At 37.6% G+C, this 23370-nt stretch overlaps 1 protein-coding gene and 2 long non-coding RNA genes across 9 annotated transcripts; 1 reads left to right on the forward strand and 2 right to left on the reverse strand.

The window, feature by feature from the left end:
* Positions 1–6690: 6690 nt before the first annotated feature.
* On the reverse strand, positions 6691–9009 carry LOC107304452. Of its 2 annotated transcripts, none has more exons than XR_001550538.2 (4): positions 8865–9009; positions 7931–8138; positions 7330–7420; positions 6691–6959 (listed from the first exon to the last, which is right to left on the reverse strand). It is a non-coding gene; the product is annotated as an uncharacterized LOC107304452 (long non-coding RNA). The 2 variants fall into 2 exon arrangements; XR_001550539.2 differs by lacking the exon at positions 6691–6959 and adding an exon at positions 7033–7221.
* A 1411-nt stretch (positions 9010–10420) lies between these two features.
* Positions 10421–11470, reverse strand: LOC107304441. Its single transcript, XR_001550533.2, has 3 exons — positions 11284–11470; positions 11090–11162; positions 10421–10858 (listed from the first exon to the last, which is right to left on the reverse strand). It is a non-coding gene; the product is annotated as an uncharacterized LOC107304441 (long non-coding RNA).
* A 1252-nt stretch (positions 11471–12722) lies between these two features.
* Positions 12723–17105, forward strand: LOC102708445 (methyl-CpG-binding domain-containing protein 2-like). 6 transcript variants are annotated; one of them, XM_006656387.3, is made up of 5 exons: positions 12723–12857; positions 14164–14777; positions 15386–15439; positions 15620–15771; positions 16383–17103. In XM_006656387.3, exons 2-5 carry the CDS (start codon positions 14182–14184, stop codon positions 16646–16648), a joined length of 1068 nt encoding a protein of 355 aa, XP_006656450.1. In that variant the 5' UTR covers positions 12723–12857; positions 14164–14181; the 3' UTR covers positions 16649–17103. The 6 variants fall into 6 exon arrangements, with proteins under 6 accessions (XP_006656450.1, XP_015693412.1, XP_015693411.1 ...); XM_015837926.2 differs by having other exon boundaries at positions 12723–12852; XM_015837925.2 differs by lacking the exon at positions 12723–12857 and adding an exon at positions 12889–13049 and having other exon boundaries at positions 16446–17105.
* Positions 17106–23370: the final 6265 nt, after the last annotated feature.

The raw sequence follows: 23370 nt of genomic DNA on the forward strand, positions 1-23370 counted from the left end.
TCCTTTCTTCTAATTTTGAGTTTGGCTTTTATTTTATTTTTATTTTATACTAGTTTCTTAAAACTTTATTATAGTTTTCTTAAAAACATTATTTGTTATCAGTTCTATTTGTGCATTGGAGCTTATAGCAGATGTGGACCTTGTCGACTTCAATTGAAACCATAGGAGATCTTAAGGCCAAGGCAAGATATAATAAAATTTTGTCACACAGAAACCCCTAAGTTTATGCATTTATCACCTTTATTTTCTTTTAATAATTTGATTTACTTTCTGGCATTATCACCGAGTAAATATGTACCACAAATACTCAACTTTTGCTCATATAGAAACCCATAATTTATATCTCATGCATTATAGGTTTTTAGTAAACGCTATTCACTTAAAAGCATTTATGCATTGCATGTAGTTCATACTTCAGGATAACTTTGTAGTGGAATTTATTAAATTGCATTTTATTACAAAATCATCGATCACATGAAGTCATGTTGAGATTTATGATATTGTTTGGGGTCATGTTATGATACATGGAGGTGTCATTTTGTGTGGTTATCCCCTTTGAAAACCCCTTTTATAAATTAAGGATCTGGTGGAATGAGTTTATGATCGGAGGTTATGCATATGTGTGAACATGTGCTAGTACAGTGGATCCTTGGGTTTAAATAACCCCTTGTTCCATCGAAGATGATATAGTTGACGCACATCCACACGATTGAGTTTAACCTTGGTATAGCCTAGTATACTGTTACATGATACGGGGAACTGTAGAGTGGCTTCTGATAAGCAGGTCGGAGCTTAAAATGCGGAAGGGGCACGAGGTGCCAAGTTGTCATGTTTACGCAACCGTGGGAAACCATGAAAGTGTGACAATAAAGTACCTTGCTTAGGTGATGGCAAGAGTTCGACCACTAAGATGGTCCAAGGGTCCGGGGCATAACTAGTAGTATATGGGACTTTTTGAACAATTATGTTATCTTGACCCAAATTAGTTAATTTTATCTTATGGGTAAAGCTGGTCAATCTCTGTAGAGGTGATATTAAACCATTCGAATGTGTCGTACTCCCGGTCTTTGGAGTTATGTCATTTGGGTGGTTCCAAATTCTTATGGTGTAAGTAGTTTTCATAATATAAAAATAAACATGAAGGTATTTTTGTAAATTGTTGTTTATTGTTTTGGTATATATGGTTTTACTGCTTTACTTATCGTATTAATCAACTAGTAATATATCTTGCTGAGTATATAAGTACTCATTATTGCATAAATTGACATATAGATAACTTCAAAGGATGATAAGATCTTGTAAAGCAAGACTTGATCTAGCCTTGGTCTATGTTCGAGCTTTTGCCTGTGGAGTCTTTTATTAGTTTTTCTTGTAAGGATTTCTTTAGTTTGGATCTTATAACCTTTAGAGTTGTAATAATCGACTTAGATGAAATAATCCAAACTTGTTCTGTATATCTTTCTGTGCGTGGTCAAAATCCTAGATGATCATGAGAAATTTCTTTCGGGGCACAAATATTAAAATTAGGTGTTCCCATGAGATAGTATCAACCAGTATTATCTAATATAATCATTGCCGCACGACAAGGACAGCACAGATGGTGCGGGGAGGCATAGAGAACGGCTGGAGACTGGCACCGGTGGAAGGGAGCATCATGGACGGAGATTGGCGGTGAAGGAGGGGAGCGGCGTGGTGCAGAGATGCAGAGACGCGACGCGCAGGGGAGCAGCAGCGCTGGCGGCGGCGCGAGCGCGAGGGAGAGCGCCGATGGCGGTGGCGTGAGCGTCGGGGAGAGCGCCAGTGGGAAAGGAACATGTAGAAGCGGCGCTGGCACGCAGAGGAGCGATGTCGCCGGCATGAAGACGCCCCCGTCTGGATGGACTGTTGTCCGTTGGTATTTCTGTATTTTTTTTACTTGCTTCATCTTTTAGTATATAATGGTGTTGATTTTGTGTTACATTATCGTTTATCTTATTTAATATTTTCTATATATAAAAACATATATGTTATAATTTAAATATATTTAGTAATAAATCTAATTATAACAGAATAAAAGATAATTAGATAAGTGTTTTAAATAAGACGAATAGTTAAACATGCACCAAAAGTTAACAGGGCCATATATTAAAATACGGGGTGAGTATATTTGTTTTGCAGAAAAACTTTTTTACTCCCTCATCTCAAAATATAGAATGTATTTTGTTTAGTAAGACTAAGGGTTTGATCAATGGTTAACGTATTAATATATCACTCCCGTGACAGAAAAGTATAATAATAAGAAACTAGTTTCGAATAAGACTAATAATTCCTATTATGTGTCACAAAAATTATATCCAAATAGAATAATCCTTTGATCAAATCGTTCTCCAAACAAAAAAAAATATGTACTATATTTTGAAATTAAGAGAGTATATAAGTATAGTTTATTTTGTCATAACTTGTATTACTATTAAAAAATATAAGTGTAGCTTATATTTTTTATATTATGCTTAAATTTTTTAAAAATAATTTAAAAATCATACAAATCCATTTTATAAGTTTTTACATCTAATAATTAATTAATCATATATTAATCTGTTATTACGTTTTGCACGCCGGTTAATTACCCATAAAAGAACGCGGCCTAAGTATTCTACCCGGTCACAAATAAATACTATCTTGACCGTGACATTTTAAATTTTTCCATAAATATCTCATTTAATGATTTTGATTAAACTTTTGAAAATGGTGCCTTCAGTTAAGTTTGTTAATTTTTATCGTTTTGGACAACAACATGATATTTATTTATTTATATTAAAGTACAGTTATATATATATATATATATATATTATTCTACAAATTTAAAACTGCATATTTTAAAAGTTATTAATAGTCAAAGTTATAATGTTTGATCATATCATTATCGAACGATAAGAATTATAGAAGTGGAGGAAGTAATATCATATCTTCTCTGTCCATTAATTAAGGCCTATGCTACACCCGAGGATGCAACACTATCAATTTTTTTTTATTTTATGCTTATGCTTGTAAGTTAAAATTTGAATTTTCAAACTTAGATTTGGTGTTGATTTTATGGTTTTTTTTATCAAAGTTTATTTTTCAGCGTTGGCTTTTATATCGCTAAGAATATGTATATAAAAATTGTATTCACAAATTATTTTTCGTTTGCAAATATGTAATTTGATTTTTCTATGAAAAAGCCGAACAATCACCACGTGGGGCCATAATCACCCTTTTAAGGACTCGATCAACCTTTTGATTTTGAAAAAAAAACTTAAATAGTAAAGTCTATAAATTTATCTAACTTTCTGGTGTACTTTTAAAATATTCGACTTGCTTTGAATCTTCCAACCCAAATTTAGTGAAATTTTCAAGTCAAATTTTAAAACTTCCAATTGCAAATTGATAATACTATGAACTCAAAATTTGAAAACCTTAGCTACAATTTTAAAGCGTTTGACTCAATTTAATGAAAATTTGAACTCAAATTCTAGAACTTTTAACTCAAACGTAACATTAATTTTAACTCAAATTTAGAAACTTGATGCTCAAATATAACAATACTCTTCACTCAAATTACTTTCTAAAGGAAATTTAGAACCTTTTTTTTCAAAGACTTAGAGTTGTACTTCTATTATAAGAATTATTAACTAGAATTCTTTTATTCATATCCTCCTATAGGAAAAAATTATTAACTAGAGCAACAATAAGTACTACTCTTGCATGCATGTAGGACCCTTTTTCACTTATGATTATGCTTGTAAGCTAAATTTTTTATTTTAAAAGTTAAATGTAGAGTTGCTTTTACGGTTTTTCGTCATATTTTATTTTTCAGTCTTTTATTTTAGATCACTATATATAAATGTTTTGCTCATATATTATTTTTTAATCATTAAAAAGTTGTTTCACTTATGTTTAACTTTAGCTAAACAATCGAGGCTCTAATAACTTCTTGATTAGATAGATAACTACTGGTATACTATGCATGTATGCATGGCCTGGTTTTAAAGAAAGCATCTCCAACAATGACCTAAAAATTAAGTCCCAATAACCCTGAATTGGTATTATCCTGCCTGAATTGGTATTATCTTATTGACGCTGAGAATAACAACAACGGTCACACACATAAGTCTGGGAGTTAATCTAAGACCACTCTAGTGCAGGACCTAATTCTTAAAAATGTTGGACGTGCCAGTCAGTTTGATCCTGTAACTGACAATATATAACATGGAAAACAGTTAAACCCGAAACCGCTATTGGACGGATAGCCGATAACATCCCAGGACCCTAGCCGATGAACTAGACTATCGGCTTTACAGGAATTTCAAGATGATAGACGTAAATATGCTCAATCGGCCGAATCAAAACCATGATAAACACCAAGCAGACTGACCAATAAATTAATCTTAAAAGATCGGATTTAACCAAGACAGTTTTAAGATTAACCAGCTGATCGGACCGATCGGGTATTTATCGCACATGCAATCAGCAGGCTATAGGAGACTAAACATGGAATTTAATATAAACTGGAATACTATACCAATCACTAGCATAAAACAACACTAATCAACTGCATACATGCTCGTGCTAGACCTAGAAGATCGGACGCAACCGAGACAGTACAGATCTAAGTTAAACCATGCATGAAATCAATAAAGCAGTGCAACACACGAGTAACAGATATTAAACGAGCGTAGTCCACCAACTTATTCATTAATCTCAGTCGATCGAATAGATTCCTACAACCAGATTGAACTAAACATGCATAGATCAGACCTAACCAAGACAATATGCGATCTAGAACAATATAATTATAGGAACATGAAGATCGACGAACTTAATGAAGAAATTAACAGATTACTCGGGATAGTGCTGGCTAGAACTCCAACGATAAGCCCTCATGAGCGCCCAAGCTAATTTGATAATGCAAACTAGGTTAACAAGATTTATCGGACCGAACCGAGACAGAATCAAGTTAACCAATTTCGTATTAACAGATCGAATGGAGGAACTCGCGAGGACTTGATCGAGAACTATTGCTACTCTAAACCTATAATAGATCAAAGCAACAACATAACTAAGCTGGTCGATCAACTAGACAGTAGATCGGACTTAACCGAGATAGTTCTGTTCTAGCCGATCGACAGGTTTGACGAACTAGAACTTACATTGCGAAGCTGACAAACTCCGCGCTGAAAGCCCAAGCAAGTCGAAGTAATTGGCAATGCGCTGAAGATGTGTGTTTGATCGATTTGATGATTTACAAGGACCCCGGGCATATATATTTATACCATCGGTTCTAACTAACCTGACCGGATAAGAATCCATATCGGTAACTAACTTATTACATTCAGACTTTAATTAAATCTAAAATCCTAAACAAACTCTAAGATAAATCATAACTAATCTACACGGACTCGTGGCTGACACCGAATCTATCTTTAACCTCTCAGGCCCAATCGGACTCCACTCCTGGTCCGATTCGAACTCTATCGGTAGCATTCGTATCACCTTCAACTTCTTTCCTCAGCCGATACCCCTTTCTTTGTCCGATTCGGTCTTTTAACCACGTTTCAATCTGTAACAGTAATTTGCCAAAATCTGGCGTTAACATGTCCCAAAAAAATTTTAGATCCAAAAATCACTCTCATCTCCAACAGTGACCAAATAGTTACTTCCAAAAACTTTTTAAATGATCCACATTATCCCAAATGAGGCCTATTTTTAGTTGTTTCTTCGAGGTCTTTCTTCAATAGTTTGATGCAGTTCAAGCACGTGTGTGCGTCAAGAAGTTGCGGCTACCAGGAACAATCGCCAACAGAAATTATCTGGATTTCATTCATTTCAATCTCTTGCTCTTTCTGCCCTGCTTGTTGGTGAAAAGGTAGTGCTAGTGTGGACGAGAATGAGATGAGGAAGCCTGAGATGTGTGTAGGTACGTGGTGGTGTCCGGAGGGACGATTGATGAAGATTTTGGTGCGATCACTAATTTCTCCCGCGTACCCAGCGATTGGGAGCATGGAGAACTTCCCTAAATTTGGTTCAGCTTGGAGCTAGTATTGAGCATGCAGGAATATTAGAATCCAAATTAGATATCTGTTGAAACGAGGATCTTTTGTTTAATTCTTTAAATTGGTCTTTAGAAATCCTTTTTAAACACTCTTGGAGATACTCTAAGGAGCAGTAGGACCGTGCCCCTTCGCGTGTCTATCCGTGGGATGGTTAGGCCATTCACAATAAAATCACGTGATGAATGGTCTCATCCCACCACTTACGAGAAATGATGCCGTGAAGGAAAGAAAGAGTCGTCCCGTAGAAGACACGAGTTGTCTCAGCACAGAGAGCATAGAGCCACAGCAAGATCACGTGTTGGAAGGAAGTGAAGCCCCACCATGAGCCCATGAGCTGATTGCCCCGCTCCCTCACGAGCTCGCCTTGATCTGTGTCGGTCTCATCTTGATCCGTCGGCTTCAGTGCTCACCGGCAGCAACGCCTCGATTGAGAGGGAAAGGGGGAATGGTTGATCGGTTATGCGAAAGAAAAGAGGGAAAGTGATGGAGAGAGAGGAGGGGTAGATAAGAAAATTCAGTAGCAATCTCTTATTTTTAACGGAAGTTGTAGGGTGTATATTTAGACTTCTGTAAAATAGAAAAATATGATGACTAAAATATTAAAGTATAGGGGCTGACAATGAAAAATAATAAGACCGGCTAAAGCCACGTGCTCTATGAAAGATTTTTCTTTGGGATGAGTTGTTTCATCCTAGTTGGAGGATGATTATCCTTGATGGGGATTAGCTTTTCTGATCCAACATGGCCCATCCGTTGGTAACAGAATTTGTCAAAAATTGAGTTAAAAGGGAAAAGTTAGAAAAGGAAAAGCAGAACGCGCTGAGTGGGTAGTTTCGCGACAGATCATTTGGCCATTCGTCCATTTGCAATTTGCATCCTTGGGCTACCCTGTAAAAAAAATTAAATTTAAACAACTTTTGGCTGAAATTTAACTATTTTACAGAATTAAACTTGTCCCAAATTGCAAACATCTAATTGTTGAACTTGATTATTAGTTGATTAGAGTACATTAGTATATGAATAAACAATGTCATTAACATAAATACATAAATATCAGGTAAACATAGCGTGTAGCCAAAGATGGATGTAATCCGATGCATCTTGTGAGTACATTCACACACAGGATATCATGTCTTCAACCTCAATACGCCTGCCCCAGTCAAAAGATTGTGTATAGTTGCATTTTTAAATCATTTGCTAATATTCATATTAATATTGCGCTCCATGGAAATCCTTGGTCTTAGTAGGCCTTGCTCACCTCTAGACTGGATGATCAGGAGACATGAAGCCGACGAAATCGTCTGGTGGATGGAATATTCCCGTGCAGAAAGCGCAGTTATCTATCTTACCTGCATTCAAAATCTTCTTCAAACATGAGGAAGCAAGTAATATTGCACGTATTATTACCCCACTTTAGTAGGCGTGATTTGATTTAAACATCAATATTTTAAAGTTTAAGTAAACAACCTTAAATTAAAATATTATCGAACCTCGATAATTGTATTGGTTTTAATAAAATTCATCTCAAAATACAACTTGTACGAAGAGTAAAAATATACTACCTTCGTTTCATATTGTAAGTCTATCTAGCCTTGGCTGAATTTATTCATTGATGAATGCATATAATTTATATATGTGTCTAGATTCATTAGCATCTATACAAATCTAGGTAATACTAGAAAGACTTACATTGTGAAACGGAGAGAGTATCAATAAGGAGTAAAGTTAACTATTCTCAATAGTTTATAGAGTAAAATGAGCCAAAAGTATTTTACGTGTTTAGTGATCCAATGGATTAGTTCAGGAGAGTAATGGATATTTTTCTAACTAAATTTTAAGGTATGTTGTACATATATTACCTGGGGATTCCAACTCTGCGCAGATAGTTACTCTATCAGGTCCATTCTCCCCGGACAATTCTGCAAAGAAAATGGATGGCTCACTGGTCCGATTTCCTTTCTTGGCTTTGAAATTGACATGATAATAGGCCTTCTGATCCTGTTTGTCGTACTCATGACGATCAAAACTGTGACTGTCTAGTGCTTCAAGATCATGAAGAAACAAACCCTATAAGAGAAGCAAAGAAGGTAGGAAGTTATTGGTATATTCCAACAGGAGTAATGTCCATTTATAAGTTGATTGATTTGTTTTTTTTTGTTAATTGGCACTAAGATTTTTCTCTATGCATCTATGGAGTACGCTCTTTGTTTGTTCACACCTACGTTTTCTAGATTGAGTATAACAAGAAAGTCATTGTTTAAAGTTGAATAAACTAGGTCCTCTCTGTTCCTAAGATATAAGGTACCCTTAATTTAAGAAAAGTAGACCCATATGACTTTTGACTAATAAATAAACTAGCAATGCATATGTTTAGCGCCATGCATGTAATATCATTGTATTTGTATTTAAAAGTATTTTCATTCGGTATTGATTTTGTAGTTATTGATAATGTATTATAAAAGAAATTAAACGATTGCCCTGCATAGATTTGCGTAATCTAGCAATTCACGTAGAGTTAGATTTAATATACAAGAATTTCATGTGTGGTAAGAAAAAAATCTGACCCATCAATTGCTTAGCCATGGAAATGATTTTACCTTAAGAATTATGGCTTGTATATAAGGAAGTGCAATATAGTTATTTTAGATTAAAAAACTAGCAACTAATAAGCGAAATAGGCATAACAAATATCAAACAAAAACTCTAGAGGTATGTGCACGTTAAGACAACAATTAAAGCATGGAAAGGACATGTCTAACACACTAAGGAAAATCCAAGTAATTTTCAACTAACCGGGTGGAGCTTGTTGTAATAAAACCGAGCTGCCTTCTCAGCGCATGTGTTGGTCTGGTCAGATCGTTTGAACGATCTATAGACCGAGCATCCTGGATCATTCTTGACGATAAAGCTCTGCTTTTCTGCTTCTTTCGCGAGCGATACAAAGTTCCTCATATCTCTGTGGAGCATTCATTTTTCAGAGGAAAAGATTAAACAACACATGTAAACGCTTAACAAGCAGGAGACAAAACTTATAAACTAGATAGGAACAAAAGCTTTGACTAGGTGTGATGGGGGTGTTTGTTGTCTCCTGACAAGCTTAAAAAGTTAATGCAATTTCTCGTACTCATGTAACATCAATTGACTATAAAACATACTGCTAACAAAGTAACAAGTAAAGTGGAGTAAAAAGAAGAATGTAACTATTATTTTTAATAATATGCGACTTGTTAGAAAATAATCTAGAGTGTGCCCCTTCAAAATAATAATTACTAGCACATCTTGTATTCGAAGATCACATGGTTAAGGTAGCCTTTTAAATAGTTCAGTCAGATGGATTTAGTTCATTTGGATTCACCTGTAGCCTAAAATTTTCAAAATATAACTGCACTTAATTCTTATAGGGGTAACATCTACAATGTGTCTGGCCTCCAATCTACAATGTAAAATCTAGTAGGTGATGCCTAAGTCTTAATTATCAATGTGATAATGACATCATTTATTTATAAGCACAGTGCTCACTCAGTTTTACAATATATCCATGAATATCAAGTGTAGTAATTAAAAGAAAAAGGTAAATACGAAATGACATATATAGAGGTATAACCTATTGCAGGGCAATCACAACCACTCTCTTTTATAATAAATTAAATTAATAGGAAAACGTGAAATAGTGTAATAACTATGCTATAGATTTCTACCATGGAACAAAATAGCAGCAAAATGAATGTCTCAAATTCATTTTCAAGGAAAAATGCTATAGAAAGGCAAATCACAAACACTGTTGCAAAATCACATGCATGTTCAGTTATTCTGAGAACAAACTAGTAAGCATTTTTTTAAATGGTGGACACAAGTTCAGTTTTTTTTTTCTGAGAAAAAAACTAGCAACATTTTAAAAAATCATAGACACAATATAATACACGATGTTTTTAATAGATATTAAGCATTTTTTTATAAAAAAATGATAGATACAATTTTAGTTTTTTCTAAGAAAAAACTGGCAACATTTTTAAAAAAATCATAGACACAATAGAATAGATAATGTTTTTAATAGATATTTATTCATCTTACATTTGCATTTCTGTCATGTTTGTGGATCCCTAGACCCAACCAATCTACTTAGAATTAAGTCATGCCCAAAAGAAAATTTCAAAACAAACTTATGGTCCTTTGCTAAGCAGAGTAATTGTTACGCCTAATAAATAAACTAGATACCAGCATCAGAAATCTAGAGAGAGAACAATAGATTAGGAAGGAGTAAACAGTTAGCGTACCCCATGACAGATTCTTCTTCCAAGATCACCTGAAAATTTGTTGAAACAAGACATGGTCAAGAAATCAAAATTATCAATCCAACCTCAGGATCCCACAAATTGCACTCCAGAACAAATTGCACACTAGGAAAATAAGAACACCAGAATCACATTCTATTTCCTGATGAAATAGACATGGTCAGAGATTGTGAGAGAGATTATATTTCTTTCTCTCCCTACGCAATCAGTTACATCATTGTTGGCAACTAAAACAAAATTAACACTGTTTCTCATCATCATTATGGTTACAAAAAATCGTCTAAAAATGCGAAGAGAGAATTCTTCCCACGCTGGCTGTGCCATACAGCCTCTCCAGGTTCCAGTCAATTGAATAGTTTGATCTTGTGACATTTGCGAAAGGCTGATTCATGTGATTTGAGAAGGGATCGAAGAAACGGGCTTTCCAATAAACGATAAACGGCAGGCGACATGGAGAATGCCTTTTCGCCATCAATTCCTCTCAGGGCAACGATTCTACACACAGTGAAAAATTATATATATTCATTCAGTGCTGCAACTTTTTTAATTATTACATATACAGAAGTACTTTTATATTATAAGACTTTTCTGATTTTATCTAGATTCATATATCCATGTATATGTACATATGTGTGTCTAGATAAATGAACACATATGAATCTAGATAAGGCCAGAAAGCCATATAAAACAAAGAAAATAACTTACATCTCCGAACCAAAATCGTACCTGGCGGGAAGAAAGAGCACGGGCGAGAAGATAATAAGGATGCGCGACGGAGGACAACGACGCACGCCTGGATCTGCGAGTTGGATCACCAGTCTGGTCGTTAGCCGAAAAAATTAGCAGAAGAGCAGAGACCTAGACGGACGGGATGGACGCCGGGATGAACAGGATCGGCCCCCTCCCACGGCGGTACTCACTGAGGGCGCGGCGCGCGGGTGGTGGCGTGGGGGACTCGAGGACGACGACGGAGTACGAGACTGCCGACGACGCGGGAGGGAAGGTCGAGGAAGACAGCGTGGCGGGCGGGCGGGCGGCGATTTGCTCGAGCGCGCCGGCGCTGGCGGCGAAAGGGAGGAGAGCGCGACGGACTACGCCAAGACGTGATTTCTATGGAAACCGTTTCGCAAAAAAAAAATACGTGGTTTCTTAAAAAGTACTTGAAAAATTTAAGAAATACTTTTAAAAAAACATGACCTAAAAACTAATTGGACCACCTTTAGCAACTACTCCGTCCATCACGATGACAAACACCTATATTTCTAAATTATTTAGCAGAGATTAACAGTTAAAAACAAAAGAAATAATCTCTTAATAAATAAGTAATGAACTGAGGTAAAAGGTATCTTCGGTAAAATAAAAAAAATTAAATGAAAAGTAATTGATAAGATAAATAATATTATAAATAATTCTAGAAATGCTTATTTTTATAAGATTTAAAAAAGATTATGTTTGAGGACGGTGGAAGAACAAAGGAATTTGATATTTTCTTCAAATACTTACTTTTTTTTTATAAGATTCAGAAATATTTATTTTTTGGAACGATTGTAATGGATTTGTTATTTTCTACAAATACTTAGAAAATAAGATCCACGTATCAGAAATACGATGATGGGTATGACGACGAATATTGTATTTTGAGACAATGGGTAGTAACAAATTTGATATTTCATATTACAGTGAATTTAAACGTGCATATGATCATATTAGGAATGGCAGTCGAGACATGGTGAGCACAAGTAATGAATACACATACCATAAACGCAAGATATCTTGTGTCCATGGGTATACATATTATCCGCATGTATCACGTACACATAGGTTTACCTATTTACCCATATATACATGAAACAATAGAATATTTATATAATAAATATTTTACTTATGGATTAGCTATCAATCACAATATCTTTTAAGCAATTTAAACATGAATTTAACTTAAAATAATCATGGTTGTGTTCTTGAAAGATTGTCTTATTTTTTAATAGCTAATTAATTATGTAAATGATAAATTAACTGCTATAAAGTTAAAAATCTATTTTAGAAATGAAAGATGTTGAACTTCTATTTAGAAATTTTTTTACCAAAAAATACACGGTTTAGTAGTTTCAGAAATACACAAAAGCTGAGGAAAAACCTATTGAAAGTCTCGAGGCAAAGAACCCTCCATCCAGCTTGTAAATATCATTTATCATTATATCACTGCTATTATATCTGACCGCGCTCATCTCCCACCAAATGATATATTTATAAATAAAAAATATTTTTTATAAATAATATATATATATATATATATTCTTAGGGATATTAAAGAGCTAATGGTGTAAAATAAACCGTAAACCCGCATGGGAATAGAGCCAGTACTGTTAACCCGTTATCTAGCTGGGTCTTGTAGTCACCCTGCGCGAGTCCCTCCGTCCGTCGTCTAGCTGGCAGCATCGCCCTTCCCACTTCCTCCTCCGCTCCATCGCCCTCCCCGCATCGCCGACGTTGGGTTCGCTTCCCCCCCGGCATCTCTCTCCCCTCCCCTAGCTTCTTCCTCTTCTTCCCCTTTTCGTTTACGTCGTCCATATCGCCGCCGAGACGCCGCATGCATGCCGATGCCTGCCGATTTATTCCTTTCTTTATTTTTCTTTTTGGACGACCTAGGCACCAGCTAGCGCGATCCCCACCCGCGGCGTCTCAGGTCGTGCAAGATCCTCTTGCTTGATGCTTCTTGTGTCTTTCTTTGCTCGATCCGCGTGGCCCGATTTCAGCTGCAACTTGTGGGGTTTCTTGCGTGGGGGGATTTACAGGAAGCTTTATGTTCTTTTCTGTTCCCCACTCTTGTCTTCGTTCTAGCTTGCTTAGTTCTGCTGATTGGGTGGTGGTAAACTAGTAAAAAGATTAAGCATGCAGTCCCAGTAACTCTGGAAAGATTCCATTCTCCTGTAACGAATCTGTTGCCTGGAAGGCTTGGATTCAGAGAGTGAACGTTCTTGCTGGGCTCTATCCTGCAGAGACCGTACTGGCCTCGTGTGCCATTAATTGTCTTGTTTTGTTTGTTTGTTTGTTTGTTCGTTGGTTGGTTGCATGTGGGCTTTGATCTCATGTGTAATAACTCCAAAGGTTGTACCGGATGTTTGGTCTGCTGTAGAGAGCAGTAGTAAGTTATTAGTAGTAGATTGCAACAAAAGGTCATGTGTGGCCTGGTACGTGTGCTAACATAACTTTTGGGATAGGTACTACAATGTCGACACCACTGGGTGTCAACTTCGCAGCACTAGATCCTGTCCTGAATTTGGGGTACACGGATGATGGAGGCAGCACTTAAACTGTCAGATTTAGTAGCTGTAGTTCATGAGAGTTTTATTTGTTACCTGTAGAACAAAATCGATTTTTTTTTGCTGTTACCTTTCTTTTTCCAAGATTATCCCTCCATTGCTTCATGTTTTAGGTTTGTTAACTTTTGTGGGCACTAGGTTGATTTGTCTGCTTGAACGTTACAATTATTATCTGGTAACCAAAATGGATTAAATTTTGCATTTCTGTCATAATAAAAACATAATAACTGAAACCTTTTTGCTGAAGGTAGTGAACAGAGTCGATAACTTCCATTGCCCAGCCTTCAAGATGATGAATTTCAACTTACTTGTATATAATTTTATTGATGCTGCAGTCATGTAATGCACTATTTTCTTTATGGTAATTGAATTACTATCATATTCTGTTGTTTTCTTTAATGGGGAACTGCAAGGGATAACCTTACTGAAATCATGCTGGTTTTATAGAAATATTGAACCCCGTGTTCCTTATTACAGGTAAAAGATGGTTACTTCATGAGGACTTCTCAAGGTCATAACCCCAACAATATGAAAGTTCGTTCTCAGAAGTCTCAGCCTTTAAACAAGAAGCCTCGTAAGTTCTGTGACACTGTTGAGGTACACATTGTTGATGATGATAGTGATGGTGATGAAAATATCCACAAGGATTACTCAATGGAAGACACATCAAAGCAGCTTATCATGTACAATCCTGAGATCGCGTATGACAAACAGGGGGAAGCTGAAGTTACTGAGCCTATAGATGAGGATAATTCACTGAACCAAAGATTCATGAAGCCAAGACATAGATATAACACTGTTTTACCATCTATTGGTGCTTATACTGTGCAATGTGCTCGCTGCTTCAAATGGAGGATCATCCCAACAAAAGAGAAATATGAAGAGCTGCGTGAGAATATTTATCAGGATGTTTTTGTATGTGAAAGGACTAGTGAATGGAACCGTATTATATCGTGTGTTGATCCTGAAGACATATCACAGGATGGAAGTAGGCTGTGGGCAATTGATAAGGGAAACATTTCCCAGACTCCTCCTGGATGGGATAGGGAGGTCAGAATCAGGGGAGAGGGCTGCAGCAAGTTTGCAGATGTGTATGTCACTGTTTCCTTTGTTGGCGTTTCCTTATTTGGATATGAAACTTCTTCTATATGTGCCTAATAGAATCTGCATATAATTTTATTGATGCTGCAGTCATGTAATGCACTATTTTCTTTATGGTAATTGAATTACTATCATATTCTGTTGTTTCCTTTGTTGGCGTTTCCTTATTTGGATATGAAACTTCTTCTATATGTGCCTAATAGAATCTGCATGTTAACTGTGGCATGTTGGTACTACGGATTTCTCTCTTGGCCAGCTGCTAAGATTAGTTACACTTTCTAAATAATTAGTGTGCTCTTTCAGGTGTATTCATTCTAATTACTATTTGTATCAGATATGATTATGAAACTTCTACAGTTTTCAGTTGATACTTTGTAAGACCATAGCAAATATCCCTCCAATCCCTTATGGTATGCCTGGTTAATTAATGCAAACAGTCACTGTTATGTTTACCAATTATAGGTTTTTATCCATTTTAGCATATCTCAAACACAGCCCCAGGAACTTTTTCATTGTAATTTTCAAACAGCAACTAATTCTTCTAGGTCACACAAGATACTTGATGTTGACATATCTGAACTAATTTTCTTTTTTTCAGGTACTACACCTCTCCATCTGGGAAGAAGTTGAGGTCGTTGGTAGAAATTGGGAGGTGGGATTAATCCATTCATTCTCTTCTTGCTGCCTGTTTTGTGTGGCCAGTTAGATATTGCATATTACTTAGGGCACCTAATTCTAGTTGGCCTGGTACTACAAAGCAAGGCTCTGGAAAATTCTTAAAATATTTCCCACGAAGTGATGCAATTATCATATCCACATTCCATATTTCTAGGTACTTGGCAGAGAACCCACACTTCATTAAGGAAGGAGTTAACTTAACCCAGTTCTCTTTTGCCACTCCCAAACCTCTGCAAGAAGACTATGTCAGGAAGCATACATATGCAGCAGCTCCTGAATCACCAGATCTTCTTGAGACAGCACAAGGTGTGCTATCACTCCAAAGTTTGCTTTATCTGTTCTATTTATTTTTTTTCATTTTTAACTTTGTTGTCATTCTCCATGTTTCGGAAAGGAGGCATACTTCTAGCAAGGTTCCTGTGCAAATGGCATAGTTGGAAGTATCTTTTGTCATGCAGCATGTGTAGTTATTTTATAGTCAACGAGCTGTGAGAAGTCATGATGTGCTTGCTTTTTGCTATTTTCTGTTCTTTGTTTATCTTAGCACCATCTAGATGTCATTTAGTGTTGTGATGCTAACCGATATATATAAATTTCCCCCAGTTTCATCCTACTGCTATTTCCCATAAATACTAGCTATTTGGGGGGCATATTGACTTCTGAGTACTTATATATTGAGTATGAGCTTGGTTAAAGTGCACTATACTAGTAGTATTATAACTAGTATCATTATTAGTACAAAAATCTCAACCGTTGATTTAGAAAAAAAATGTTTTATTAGCAGTACTTGTTGTGGTAGTAAAAATAGATCTAAGTCATTTGATTAGAAAAAAAAATAAATAGTCTAGATTAGTTCTACTACCAGTAGAGAGCATGGTAAAACTCTTAATTGAGTATACATTGCTGTTATTTTTCAGTGGATCCACTCTGCTGGGCAGCACCCCCTACATGCAATGAACTGCTTGGCTCTTCAACCTCAGGGCCTGTTGATTTCAGCCAGTCTGAGGTGTCAAACCCTGTGGACTTGCACCAGCCTAAGGGGGCTGCACCACTACCTCCACACACCAAGAAGAAAACGAAACGAGGGCGGGTGTCAGCAAGGAAGCGTCGATCGACTCCACCCGGTTCATCCAACGATCAGTCTGGAGGATGCGTAAGCGACATCGGGCATGTTTTGCTGTGAACTCCAGATGCAGTGCCTTCGATCGTCTCTGTCAGTCTTCCTTTTGGTTTGGTCTTGTCGCCCACAACTCCTCTCAAGGAACACAAACTGGACTTATGCCCAATGTCTAGGGTTCATCAGATGCACTAAGCATCGCATTTTGGTATTGTAATTGTGTCGACAAGACCATGACATAGGTTGTAGCATCCACAGAAGTAGATAGTCGGCATGCGTCTGATAGAGTTGGCAGAATATGTTTCTTGGACAGCCTGCTATATTTGTTGATATGGTAGCTCTACAGACTACTGGTTAATGTAACATTGAGCCTGGAGCAGACAATGTGTTACCAGATGTTCTCTACTGACTACTGGTAATGCTATCAGTGTTACCAGATGTTTATGTTTCGTTTCTCTCTGTTGTCTCTATGTTCATGCTAATAAGTGAGATACTTTAGGATTCATATTCAGGAAATACGGACACTGAGGACCTTATCGCACTAGAAAGAGTTTGCTTATACTCTTCCTAGTTCTATAATTCTTGTCATTTTAAAAATAGAGTGGTCTAACTTTTAAAAAACTTTGACTATCAATTATTTATTTAGTTTAAAAGCACTATGATTGAGTTATAAAGAGTAATTCATTTTGAGTTTTGGGTCATAGGGCGGGCAGTGCAGTCCGGGGCACAAGACTCCTGGTACTACCCATGTGCGAAGAACCCCGGAGGTGACTGCAGTGAGCCAAAATGTCACTCATCGGCCTAAACGACGAGCAAACACTCCAACATGAGAAGAGTACGCATGAATTACTCTTCTCTTTCCTATTCTTGAGTAGACGAAAGTTACGGGGGATATTTAATAATTTGTCACTCTTAGAGGTGGCACTTAATCTGTGTGTCTACGATAGGTGGGTTCAGGACCCACATGTCATAGACAGAGAGAGCGGCAAATTGTTAAAATGAGTACCGTAGCAGATGTCAAAAAGTTAAATCCTCCGTTATGGACTATCTACTCTACTCTTTTTTCTTTCTTATTCTGTCTCTTCCGTGGCGGTCATCCGCTATTCTTTTCGACCTCCTGTACTGAAGCACGGTAAGATTATCTTCATTCCACTCACCAAGAACACACTTTTAATCGCTTTAGATCTCTAACTACCTAAAGCTCATAAAAGTGCTGCTAGAGCTCGAAAAAGCTCTTTTCCAAGCTTTTTCTCTAGGCACGTACCCCCATACATGGGGCTAATAAAAGATAAATATTTATTTATTATATATATTTTAATAGAAAAATATATTAAAGAATTTAAAATATTGCCCTTATTCAAAACGATAAAATTATTAAATTGGAGTGATCAACAAAAAGTCGACGAAGAGGTTGTCCTTAAGTTTTTTATCGTAGTTTTTTTATGTTTAAGTTACTAAGTACAGTTTTAACCATAAATTATTTTTCTCACTAATATATTGTATGGTGTATTTTGCATATATGGACAACCTATGGGACCGTGACAGGAGGGGAGAGGAGGAAGAAGGACACGGCTAAGCAGTGCGTGGTAGCCACGTAACCTTAACCGTCTACGCAAACGCCCTTGCCAAAAATGGTAGTTGGTACCGCGCACTTCTCCTCAACATGCGCACTTAATCATACATATAAGAATCAAGAAAAAAAATTACTTAAACTACCAAAACGTGGCATACAATTTAAATACTTTAAATACAATTTTCTCTTAAAATACTCATCCGATCATTATCCGATTACACTGTTGTGTTCGTAACAATTAAATATTTATAACAAGATCTCACATAATTATATTTCGATGAAAAATTACAACTTACTTTTATAATATATCCAAGTTACTTTTAAATTTCATTAAGTTACATTTTAAAGATATAGAAGTAAATTTAATACAACATAAAAGTAATTTACATATATTATAAAAGCAACATAAAACAAAAAGAAAGTAACTTGTTATGACATTAAAATGATATGTTGATTAAATCTAATTTTTAGATAGACTTATGTTTTTACCCGCGTAATAGATTTTTTTAAATGCCATACCAAGTTACTTTACTTACTTCTTAAATTTAATACAACATAAAAGTAATTGCATATATTATAGAAGTTATATCCCATGGCATTAAATTTGCATCCCTCAAAAAATCAAAATTGTATCTTTACAGCACTAAAAGTTACATCCCTAATCAAAAAATATCGAAAGTTTCATCCCTTAATGTTGAAGTTGTACCCCGCCAATATTGAAAATACATCCCTATAGAACTAAAAGTTATATCCCCATGACACTTAAGTTGTAACTGAACATTGCTAAAAAAAATTATATCCGAATAACACCAAAGTTATATCACCTTTGAAATTACATTCTCATAATATTAAAGTTTCATCCGAATAACACTGAAGTTATATCACCATGGCACTGAAGTGACATCCAGATAACACTAAAAAGTTACATCCAAATAATATTGAAGTTATATCCCCAAAGCATTGGAGTTACATCCAAAGTAATTTAATGAAATCTAAAAGTAATTTAGGTATATTATAAAAGTAATTTGCATTTTTTTATAAAAACATAATCATGTGAGATCTTGTTATAAAGATTTAATTTTTACGAACACAATGGTATAATTGGATCGTAAATCGGATGGGTAATTTAAGAGAAATTTTCAAAAGAAGAAAAAAATAGTATAGAACCATAAGAACATTGGTGAATTCGGACAGTACGGTGTCTCACGTATTTTTTGTCTGATTTTGGGGAGTTGAGTACCACGTGTCGGTGATCCAGCGGCGTACGGACGATTGACGGCTCCGGACGTGGTCTCGCTGTAACGCAGCTAGCCATGCCAACGGGTATATACTCGTCGGATATTTAAACAATGTTATCAACTCCGTATAAATATACTTGCCCTGTTCTCGTTAGCGGTCGCGGGTACAGAATTTTTCCGTCTTCATCCTTGACCGGATAAAACAAATCGTACACACCCGATCGAGCAGCAATTGGTTCTTCGATTTCGCGAGTGTTTGATTCGTGGGTACACCAAGGACTCCGTCATCGCCGGCAAGGACAAGACTGGCAGCGTCCTCCAATAGGTTAATTACCTCTCTCTCTCCATACGATCGATCGAGCACCATTTTCATTCCAGGGAGATTGCTGAACTGTGTGTGTTATTTTCAGGTGAGTGAGCAGGTGAACAACACGGTGGTCGGCGCGAAGGACGCGGTGATGAACACGCTGGGGATGACCAGTGATGAACACGCGGTGCTGCGGGCGTGAGCAGGCGGCGGCGTGCGCGACCGCGTGAGTGTGGCGACGGCGACGGCGACGACGGGTGCGAGCAGGTGAGGCGGCGGAGGCGTGCGAGAGCAGGCTAGCGCGGGGGCAGCGGCGCGACTGCGCGAGAAGGCGAGCGCGGGCCGCGGGGGCAGCAGCGGCGCGAGAAGGCGAGAACGAGCGCATGCGCGAGTGCGGCGGCGGAGGCAGTGCAGCGTCGCCTCTACGGTAGTACGGCGTGCGTCCTAGGGTTTGAGACTTGGCAATTGCAATTTATATGATGGAGATTTAGGCTATTGGGCCAAAATAGTTGATGGGTATATTTGGGCGCATTTTGAATTTTGATATAACTACTAGAATAAATGGGTTACCCGATGGGTAACGGGATCCATACCCGTCGTACCCGTTGGGTATGGATTCTTGCCCATTTTAATAACTGCAGGGAGAGATATGATCTCTACCCATCCTCTAATACAGCAAATACCCGTTGGGTATCGGACTATCGGGGGGCCGTTGCCATCCATAAACGCAGAGCGCGTGATTTTGCAGAAGAAGTCATGTCGAGGTCGGCCGCTTTTGGCCCGGCCAAAAGTAATGAAATCATCCGTGTTTCCAACATTTTAATGGGCCTGAAATTGGATCCTTCTACAATTCCGAAACAAATTCCATCAAACATTCTTGGAAAGAATTATTCCGTATATTATTGTCTAATCTCTCCTCAAGCAAAGATATGTTCTGTACATAGGTAGACGAGTTTGATGGCATGCATGAGCCAGATATACTCGAGGTTGTTGATGGGCTGAAAAGTAATTTGGGATGGTCCAAATTACAACAAAGTCAAAATTAGCTGTCTAAAGTTAAAAGATTGGATAAAGAATGATTGGACGTAAAACTTGGGCATAGTTCAAACTGTAATTCCGCCATAAATAAATAATTATTTAATACTAGGAGTTTTAAAGGTTTGATATTTCAAGGTTCACATTAATCTAGAGATATGTAACAATTAGTACTACTAACATTTTATTTTAGCCAAAGAGAGGATTAGAGCCCAGTGGGCCTAATTGGACGGAGCTTGTCACCCAGACTTTTGGTAATTACAGCTTTTAGGAGGTTAATTAGGCTTTAGGCTCTAGCCAATTTGGCCCAGCCCATGAACCATCAGTTCAAAAGTGCGCGCCAAATCTCAATAGCCAGCAGGTACTCTGAAAAGATTATGGACTGCTCGTGTAAACCGGAAATCAACAGCCCTAGAATTGCTAGAAGTTTAATTATGAGAAATATGATCGCACTTTTAGAAATAAATATAAGATATATATAAGCAAAAATTCCATCCTATTTTATGAGGTTTGCATGTTTTTTAATAAAAAAATATGCCGACTTTACTATTTCTTTTACCATGATTCAATGCATGTGACAATTTATAGATTATTTCTCTACGGCATTTAGTTTCATAGACATGAATTGTCTAATTTTGAATACCATAAAAGAATAGGATATTTAAAAAAACATAGGTAGAAATTATGTCTTATTTTATTGATATACACATCGACCTAAGAAAAGGTTTACACCACTGTACACCTCAAAACACTTATTAAAGAAGGTGAAACACCAAAGTGCAACGAGATAAAATAGGTGACTGCAACATGCCTATCAAGATCCGCCTTCTTAAGTAATATCTACTATCGGCAATATTTAGAAGCAATCTCCATTGCCAACACTTATGGGTTGAACCACACAAATGACAATTAATCATGGAAAGTCAGAACAAAGTAACAAGGGGCCAAGGATGCAGAGTATAGAGTATGGTTTGGCTGTGTAAATCCACGTGGATGCAGAGGCTGGGTTTTATTTAAATCCATTATTAAAAATAGAGAGAGAATCTAGAGTATGCGAGCAGCCTGGCATTTAGGGGATGACACGATCGAGCTTGAGCCAGAGAGTAAGATGACAGAGCGCCCGAAATTTTCATGGGAGTAAGGCTTATGGGTAAACATTTGTGTTCATATTTATGCAATTTAAAACCAATGTATCATGAGCTAGGACATGATTGGAACACATGAATTTTACTCAACTCCCTATTAAAATGTTCCAAACAGAAGAGGCATGGAAAAGGCGGTACAGTGCGGGCAAGTATAACGGTCATTCTGACACGGTGGGCCCGGATAGCTCTGGAGTGGGGCCCACAGCACGGGGAGTCATCGGGTTTTTCAAGTTTTTCGCTTCCCTCTCTTTTTATCCTCTTCTCCGGCGAGCACCCCCTCCGCCTCCACGCGTTCCCCGACCTCGCCGTTGCCGCCGCCGCCGCTCTCTCCAGGGTTAGGGTTTCGCTCGCCTATCCCCTAAGTCTCCGGCAAGCGCGAGTGCGGTCGGGAGAGAAGCTGGCGGTCGCGTGCGCCTCCTGATCCCTCCCTCCACCGCCCTTGAGGACCCGCGGTTCCAATCCCTCGATCGGTTTGTCTGCTTCGGCGCCGGCCGCGCAAGCCCGAGGGAGTTCCGGAGAGAAGCCGGTTTCCGGCTCGTGCGTGAGGTGCTCCTCCTCCCTCCGCCGCTCCCCGAGGACGCACACGCTTTATTTCGATCCCGAGGACGCGCGATTTCGATCCCGCGATCGGTTTGTCTCCTTCGTCTCCGGCCGCTCTGAATCTGTACGTGAGTTGCCTTCTTTACCCTACTAATAGATCGAGAGGGATAATATTTCGCGATCGAATTCATCTTGTTTTCGAGTTCTTGCGCGATTGCTCTCCTCTCCTCCCCGCGCTCTTGATGCCTTTCTTTGATGGACATACATTTCGTTCAAGCGTTGCAGCCTTGCAGGGAAAGAGAAGCGCGATGCCGATGGAGGACTCTCCCCCCTTCTTTGAGGACATGGTGCTCCAGTCTCCAAGCCCGATTTCATTTGGTCCGCGCCATTCGTGCCCGCGACATGTATGTCCTAATTCCCCCCCGCTTTTACTCTGTTTCTTCCAATGGACTGTTATCTCTCAATCCTGTGTTAGGCATAGTATTTTTCTTTCCCTCTGATCAACTGTTAGAAATTATTGTATTCCTGACTTATATGGCATATTCCTGAAATTACTGATCAAATGAACTGCATTTAGTTCAGTTTGTGATTCTTTGACCACATTTTGCTCTTTGGGGATGAAAACTAATGTTGTGCCATTTTGTCCCCATACAGAATTACAGATGTTAGTTATAGACTCAAATGACCTTATGCATAACCCCCTCTTGTATTTTCTTTTATGTTCTTACATATATACTGATTACTTGAATTGAAACTAATTATACAGCAATATCATTGTATAAATGGTGTGTGGAAAGTTCTGTTCTGTTCTTAATTAGGAGTATTTTTCATTTTTTTACCTTAAGTGGTTAGACAGGGGGATATATGAAGCTTGGAATTTCAGTTTGATTGTGATTCTAGCAATTATTCACAAACAGAAATCCCACATGACTTTAGTAGATTGTACTCAG

The sequence above is a fragment of the Oryza brachyantha genome, chromosome 6, assembly GCF_000231095.2.
Source record: "Oryza brachyantha chromosome 6, ObraRS2, whole genome shotgun sequence".
In the NCBI taxonomy this organism is placed as follows: Eukaryota; Viridiplantae; Streptophyta; class Magnoliopsida; order Poales; family Poaceae; genus Oryza; species Oryza brachyantha.